Raw genomic sequence first — 8,256 nt, 5'->3', positions numbered from 1 at the left:
TCCACTTGATTGAACATGTATCACAAAGGGAGGTCATCACACAAGACAAGATGAATCCTTATGTCACCTCTGACTTCAGGAGGGATTTGTTTCCCCATTTTCATTTGTTGTAGACTCTTTATTTTGCTAGTATTAGTTGAGTTGATGGCCTCTTTTGTACTTACATTGTCTCTGCTCTAGCCATGAAATGGGTTGGAAAGGTAATTACTAACACTGATTTTGGAAAAAAAAAAAAAAGAAAAGGCAATTGTGTTTCTTTTATTCTTTTTTGATGACAATCAAATGTTTACCTTTGATATCTGTTGACATAGTATGTTGTGTTATGTTTGTATAAAAAATTATCTACTTGTTTGAGAAACATCTGTCAAATGCTTAGCATTTTGTAATCTTGTTTAAACAGAAAACATTAGGAGACTCAAACCTATCAACCCAGTTAAGCTCACAGTCATTTTGTTTTTCAGCAAATATCTGCTCTTCTCTAATGGAATAGACCAAGAATTTTGATGTTTGGAACATTACCTCAACAAACATGTAGTAATTGTTTTAAGGTGAAGAGTGTACTTACCTTTCCCATATCACAAAGTTATACACAGAAATTGTATCTGGGATAAATCTAAGTAATCTCTTGTTGGTGTTTTTTTTTTTCTTGGTACTTTTTCCAACCAGGTCCTGTAATGCTATCTATCGTGAGGTACGTCTGACCTAAAATCGTAATTATTGCTGATGACTGTTACCAACGCTTCTTTGTTTTTTCTTTTCAAACAGCAATCAGTTTACAAATCATGTATGATAAGCAGCAATGGCTATGGAGCAAACATGCAAATATGTAGAGGAAAAATGTGAAATAGTTAAAGCAGTGACATAATTTGATTGCAAATGGCTCTAAAATAATTTCTCCAGCTTTAGTAGCCTACTAGCTAATGTGTACTGCACTTCATATGCTGTTAAACAGAGAGCTTTTGAATAATGAAATATACATGTTGATCATTGGAATTTTATCATTCTCTGTCTTTTGTTTTCATATGTACATACCAAAGCCAAAGAACTCTGATAGTAAGAATTAGCATGCTTTTTAATTGCATGTTAATACTTTCTGTGAATATGTTGTGTAATCGCTGCAGAATTTGCCATTCTCTGTGTCATTAGCTCTATATCCTATACATTTCTTTACCCTTTGTGTTAGTGAGTAGTATCTATCAAACAATGTGAAGGTAAGCTTGAAATTTCAGAACATCCTTATTTATTTTAAATGGAGATTTGTAACCAATCCTGCATGTTGAACCAAACCATTCAGCTCTTTACCTTCTTGTTAAATGAATGTTTGCAAAGTTAGAGCGCTTTGTGACACAATTGTCATGCCTAACCTTTCTAACCTCAGTCTGGTTTCAGGAAATAGTTTTTAAATGAACTTTTCACATGAACTTACAGAAAAGACCCCTACCCTTTCGGACATCTATCAATTATAGGATAAAGCTGGAAAGGTGAATTATACTTTTTGGAAAAAGAGACTGAAGTACTTGACGGAACAATGACCTTGGCAGATATTTGACTGTTATCTTTTAGCACATTGGACTTACACTTTTTTCCCTACTTGTTGAATTAAGGACTGTTATAATTAACCTTGTTAAGGTCATCACTCGCAACAATCCAAGGGACACTGAAAAGAGCAGTTATCTAGAGATAATGATGGGAGCGGCTCGAGTGAAACGTCGCTTCAGTGCTGTAGTGGATGGGCCAGTTGATGAAGAAGAGGTCATGAAGCTGGCACAGAGTGCAGCAGATCTGGCTAGGGCAGGGGGCAGTCCAACAGGGTCTGGGACCCCTACAACCCCTTCCCCGACCCATGCTCTCAATGGCAAAACTCTGCCACTTCAGAGCGATCCTAACAATGCACGGAGGCAGAGTGTCATGGGAGTGCCAGCTGGGGGAGATGCAGGAGGAGAAGATGGAGTTAGAACAGGACAAATATATTTGGGGCCAAAGAGTGTGAAAGGCAGTAGTGTAAGCGGGAGAGATGGAAGCTGTTCTACATCGGACCAGGACTCACTCCCTTCCCACTCCACTACTAGCCGCAGACGCAGCAGGCGCTCAAGTCGCCGGCCCCGACAGCGCTTTGTGGGCAAGGACGGACGCTGCAACGTCACCTTTGTCAACATGAGCGAGAGGGGCCAGCGATACCTCAGCGACCTCTTCACAACCTGCGTTGATATCCGTTGGCGTTGGATGCTGGTCATCTTCACCCTCTCCTTCCTTCTCTCCTGGCTGCTTTTTGGATTTGCCTTTTGGCTTATTGCCTCTGCACATGGTGACCTCTCCATTCGTCTTGCCACCAGCTCAGGTTCCTCTCCAGGATCAGAGGAAGCTGAGTCAGTAGAAGGATCTGAAAGAGAGGCTGTTGTTGAGGAGCCTTGCTTCCTCCAGGTTAACAGCTTCATGGCTGCCTTTCTCTTCTCACTGGAGACGCAGACATCTATAGGTTACGGATTTAGGAGTGTGACCGAAGAATGTCCCCTGGCGGTGGTGGCGGTCGTTTTGCAGTGCATTGTGGGCTGCATTATTGACGCCTTCATCATCGGGGCAGTCATGGCAAAGATTGCTAAGCCCAAGAAACGCAATGAGACACTTGTGTTCTCTGACACAGCTGTGGTGGCACTCAGGGATGGAAAACTCTGCATGATGTGGAGGGTCGGAAACCTACGCAAAAGTCACCTAGTAGAAGCTCACGTCAGGGCACAACTACTGAAGGTAAATATAAAATGTCAACTGCCTAATATAAATGACAATATAGAGAATACTTGATACATTGACAGTGACAAAGCACTTGAACAAAACAAATACAGATTGTATCTGTGACAGAGAGTTAAAACGAAATGAACAATTCCTGTTGGGGTAAGAAACTACAGACACCATTTGGGCTGTATTCTATGGACGGTAGTTTTTGAAAGCTTGTTTTATTTTCACTTAGGTTTCAGACAGATTTACCATGGATTAACGTGCCAACAATTCTTTAACTGAACACCATTGTCCTTCATCATCTTATTTCCCTTGGTATACTAGATCGTATCGGTGCAGTTTGGATGATTGTTTTCAATGTATACTGATACTTACCCAATGATTGAGGCATATATGAGTAGCTTTTGTTTTCCAGTGCAATGTTCTTATAATAGCTGTGTGTGGGAGGATAGCACACTCTAATATTCCCAAGGGTCAAAAACTGACAAGCGTTAAGGCTGGTGCCTATACAATTTATATTCTCTTAATATCATGACCATATCGAAGTCCAAATATTGGAGATGGGATTAAGGTTGCCTGGATCAAAGAAATTCAATTCGGAGAGCTCTCGCTCTCTATTGTTCCATAGTAACGGTTATGTGAGTGATAATCCTATACACTGATGGTGAGAATGGGGATTTGCATAGTCATACTCACCTGAATACAATTACGATACACTAATCTTTTGGATCAGGAAAAAAAAAAAGTTTAATTCAGTATTCAGATTAAGGTTGAAACTATGTCAAGTGGGTTTGAAATGCTTGTGTACATGATTCTGACACTTTCTGTAGAGTTTCTGTTTACACTATACAGGTGTTTATAATATCCACAAATATAATGTCATTTTACCACTGCTCTAGTTATTGTTGACAGATCTCCAATGTCTCCATTGTTCTGATTATCTATTGGTTACTGTTGGAAATCATTTTTCATTTTAATTCAGCGTTATTCTAGCTGTGAAATGTGTTGTGCAAAAGCTTTTTTATGCTGTACTGTTTGCTATTTTAATTCCGGTCCTCAATCTGCTTTCAGTCAAGGATGACGCCAGAGGGCGAGTTCCTTCCACTGGACAATGTAGACATCAACGTGGGTTTTGACACCGGCACGGACCGCATTTTTTTGGTCTCGCCTGTAACAATTGTTCATGAAATCAATGATGAGTCACCTTTTTTTGAGATGGACCAAAAAACTTTGCAGAATGACCCTGAGTTGGAGGTAGTGGTCATCCTCGAGGGTATGGTCGAGGCCACGGCCATGACCACACAGTGTCGCAGTTCCTATCTCGCAGCAGAAATTCTCTGGGGACATCGATTTGAACCTGTGCTCTTTGAGAGAAAAGACTGCTACCAGGTTAGATCTATAGCAGTGGTTTGCAACCTTTTAGTCTTATTACTTTTTATTACTAGTTGTTTTCATTATGCATTATTGTTTCTGTTACATAGCTCATAGAAGTCTTCAGATTTCTTCGAACTCTGTTGTGCTTGTAAAGCAACAGTACTGCACAGTGTCCAAAATAAACTCATAAAATGACTATTATCTTGGAAATAAATTGAAAAATCTGGTCAGAGTACATCCTGTGAAGTGTCAAGTCCTCCTCTGGGAGAGCGTAATCCTGCTTAGGAATCACTGGTGTACAGTCTGTTAAATTCTCGCAAGCACTTTTGCAAGAGAGCATTTTAAATTTATGTAAAATGTGAGCATAAAACATCAGGGGATAGCTACAGTTATTGCTCACAAGGATCACTAGTCTTTTTTTAGTGTTGTCATGGACCATTCATTGGTGACACCAAAGTCACATTTTATTTTCTCCTAAAGCTACTCACAATATTCGTATCGTAATAATACATATGGCATGCTAAAACACTCTGTGCACACACTACCACACTTACTGTAAGTAGCAAATTACATCTAAAATCCAGCTCTACATCTATTTTTCAGGTGGATTATTCCTTTTTCCATCGGACATATGCCATTCCTAGCACGCCTTCATGCAGTGCAAGGGAGATGGCAGAGCAGAAGTACATTCAGAGATCCAGATCCTCATTCTGCTACGAGAATGAAGTTGCTCTGCAACTCGTCTCTCCTGACGATGAACCACAACAAAACCCTGAATGTCCCTCCCCAATCACCAGAACGTCATCTGTAGCAGAACATTTGCATTACAATTGAACCTGTGAAAAGCCATCAATGGAAAGCCACAAGAGAGTTTAATGGCAGTCTTCAAGGAAGAGAAGTAGCGAGTAAACCAAGAGAAAAGCCACCATCGAACCATAAAATTTCCATTGTTGGCAAATGGTTGGTCGGGGAACAGTTTGTTCTGGTTTTAAACTGTTCATTGTTTAATTGGTCCTGGCAATCTTTAAAGATTTGATAAACCATGTCTGCTAAGTCTCACATCTGGCCCATCCAGTCCACAGCATGCTCATCATGCTGTAATGCCTCAACTAGTCGTATATGAAACAGCACACCATTGTGGTAAAAACCTACAATAGCACCTTAATTTTTTAGGACACAGGAGCAGTAGTTCTCTAACTGAGAGGCATAACCAGACCCCTTTTTACTACCCCAACACTTGGAAAGAATTAATGTAATATTAAGTACTTTATTTTTATTTCCCCAACACTTGGAAATAAGTAATGTAATATTAAGTACTTTATTTTTATTTCTGTCAAATTTAGAAATGGAGACTTGAGTAGGCTTTCTTTAAAAAGCAATCTAATTTAATAGAGAAATTTGACAATGCTATGGGAGGAATGTGGGGTGGTGGTTTTGTGGAGTAAAAGAGAGCTACTGTGAAGAATGCTGAGATCATTTCTACATGTAAAGCATGTAATTATCTAAAATGCTGATTTAACAACGTATATTTTTCAAAGGTAAGTATATAGTGCACGTTCCATTTAGGAGGTATTGACGTTATGGACGAATCTAAGAATAGAATTTACGCAAAGCAACACCAACAAAGAAACTGCATAAAACTAGCAGCGGTTTTATGCAGTTTTTATGTTGTGTTCACTGTTTTTTTTCTTTCTTGAAGTTACAACTGACTGTCACTTTATTGACACATTTGTATGAAATGCCATGTTTCCTGTCATTTATTGTAAGGCCTCAAACCACAGCAGTAACACAGCACAGCAGAAGATAGTTCAATAATGATGTGATTTGTTTTGCATCGCTATTTCAAGCATCCGCGTATAATCCCTGTTTTATGACAGTATTTTGCTTGGTTTATTGTATTTGATAACTAATAAGTAGAATACTACATTTTAGATGATTGTGAAGAGAGGGCTTTACTGTTTTTGCACAATTGTGACAACTGTTGGCATGTGTACAAGGTGATGAGGATAGGACTGAAAGTATGTGGACTTTTTTGTTGATAAAAATGTGCAGCACCCCTTCAATACAGCTGGTTTTTCTGTATACATGACAACAATGTTGTAGTTTGTGCCTTCATTACTGTTGTTTCCAACTGATCCATTTGTCTGTAGCAGTTAATAATTCGAGTGAAGCATACTTTTACTGTGTATTATTTGTCTATTGGTTTTTATGTGGAACGGTCTCGATCACTTCAACGTTTGCAGTATGTTCTCTATACAAATAATAACTACTGTCAACTGTGACTGATATATCTTGAGAGGAATCCACACTAATAATATGAAGATGATAATAGTTGTAAAAAAACTTTCAACTAAAAGTTGCACTTATTAATACTGGTCACCTAAAATGTTTATTGTAATCCTGTGATGATGTACAGTAAGCTATGCCACTTGAGTGTTAAAGCCTTGGATTTAAAGTCAGGGTTTGGGATTAATGGACTTGTTTTTGCACTTTGCACAAATGTAAAATGTAAAGACTAATATCACAGTTACACATCCTAAAACACAGCAACACTGTTTTGTGTAGATTCAATGCTTCACTGCTTTGCTTCTTCAAGTGAATCCTCAAGACTTGACGAGAAATTGAGGCATTGTCGAGCAACTTGTGTCGATATTTCTGGGTAAATCCTGTAATCCTTACTGTAATACCTTCACTTTATATCAGTATTCATAGGACACATGGTGGGGCGCTTGTCTGCCACTTCTAGCACTATCACATTACTGTATATCAAACAATTATTGAAAGTCCCATTGGTCATTTCACCTTTAGCTCAATAACTCAAAATTGTTTCTCGTAATATGAACTAACTGTTAGTAATTTTTTAATGCGCACATTACGAGCTTCAAGTGCTGCTTTCATAATGTTTTGTCCCTGGGTTTTTAAACATCTTCATAATTTATGTACTGAAAATGTTTGGAGGCAAAACAAAACTTTTCTCGAGTTAAAGATTATATATTTTGAATGATGTTTAAATGGGAAAATGAAATATAATGGGAAGCAATATTATTGTTAAATATTAATATCACCTCTGTTGAATAATAAATCAAAAAAATTGAAAAGGTATGTGGTTTTATTTAATTTTTTTAGTATGCTGATCTTAAGTCTTCTTTGTTATAATATAAAATTGATTTGTGCTTCTTCACGTGTCTGATTCTTCAAAAAAACTGTCTGTTGGAAATGTTTGTGGTATGGAATCTAAATTGCATTCAAATTATAATCACTAACTGTTGAATTAAGTGCTTAACTTTTAGTGAGTGGGTTATACTGGCACATTTTTGCTAGTATAACCCATATACCAGATTGTTTTATTACACAACAGATTGTTTTTGTTTTTTTCATAAACCTATTGAGTTGAAAAAGCCATGTTAAAGTTGAATAAAAGCGTTATTTTTTTCTAACTGCAATTTTTCAAAAATATCATATTGTACTGCTATTGTGAACCCGGAATTTAATGTCTATCGTATTGTGAACACATCGTACCATCTCTAATCACTACCCATCATCTTAAACTAAAACTTGTAAATATTTTTGTCTGTTTGTTTGCAATTTGTGCATTTCTGGGATTGAATGTTTGTATTTCATCACCATGGTCCATAGAAATATTCGAATAATATTAAAAATAAGAATATTCTTTAAAGTGATAACTAGAAATCACAAATAAAACGGATTATCTCTTTCCTATTTGGCATTCCAATCTGGTTTTTCCACATTGGAGTACAGGTGACCAATGTCTGGGGTTGAAAAGGATGCAATTAGTGATTGCCTTTGATACATACTGCTACTATTCTATCAATATACCAGCAATGGATTGAGCGCCTCTACTTTTCTCTTCACACTCAAAACCCACTGCTGTTTTTGGTGTGAAAAATTCTGCCAATACAGGACCCGTCAGCCACATAATATAATATAATAATAAATGAATATTTGTTATGTTATGTAATGCTTCTTCTGACCATTTTGTCATTTGTGTAATTAGTATTGTTTTAGGGTGACAATTGAACATTCTGTCCAGGGACTGCAGATGAAAAATTGCCTTTTGGCTAAATCTGGTACATTTTTCAATATTGCTGTTAATGTTCACTGTCCTTATTAAATAAACAATAAATAAAA

At 37.4% G+C, this 8,256-nt stretch overlaps 1 protein-coding gene across 1 annotated transcript; it reads left to right on the top strand.

The window, feature by feature from the left end:
* The first annotated feature begins 1,486 nt into the window (after positions 1-1,486).
* On the top strand, positions 1,487-5,333 carry kcnj14 (potassium inwardly rectifying channel subfamily J member 14). Its single transcript, XM_028469960.1, has 3 exons — positions 1,487-2,745; positions 3,805-4,122; positions 4,711-5,333. The coding sequence occupies exons 1-3, from the start codon at positions 1,684-1,686 to the stop codon at positions 4,939-4,941; spliced, it is 1,611 nt and encodes a 536-aa protein (XP_028325761.1). The 5' UTR covers positions 1,487-1,683; the 3' UTR covers positions 4,942-5,333.
* The last annotated feature ends 2,923 nt before the right edge of the window (positions 5,334-8,256 follow it).

The sequence above is a fragment of the Gouania willdenowi genome, chromosome 16, assembly GCF_900634775.1.
Source record: "Gouania willdenowi chromosome 16, fGouWil2.1, whole genome shotgun sequence".
Classification (NCBI taxonomy): domain Eukaryota; kingdom Metazoa; phylum Chordata; class Actinopteri; order Blenniiformes; family Gobiesocidae; genus Gouania; species Gouania willdenowi.
Note: the sequence above shows the minus strand (reverse complement) of the source record. Positions and strands in the feature narration are given on the sequence as shown.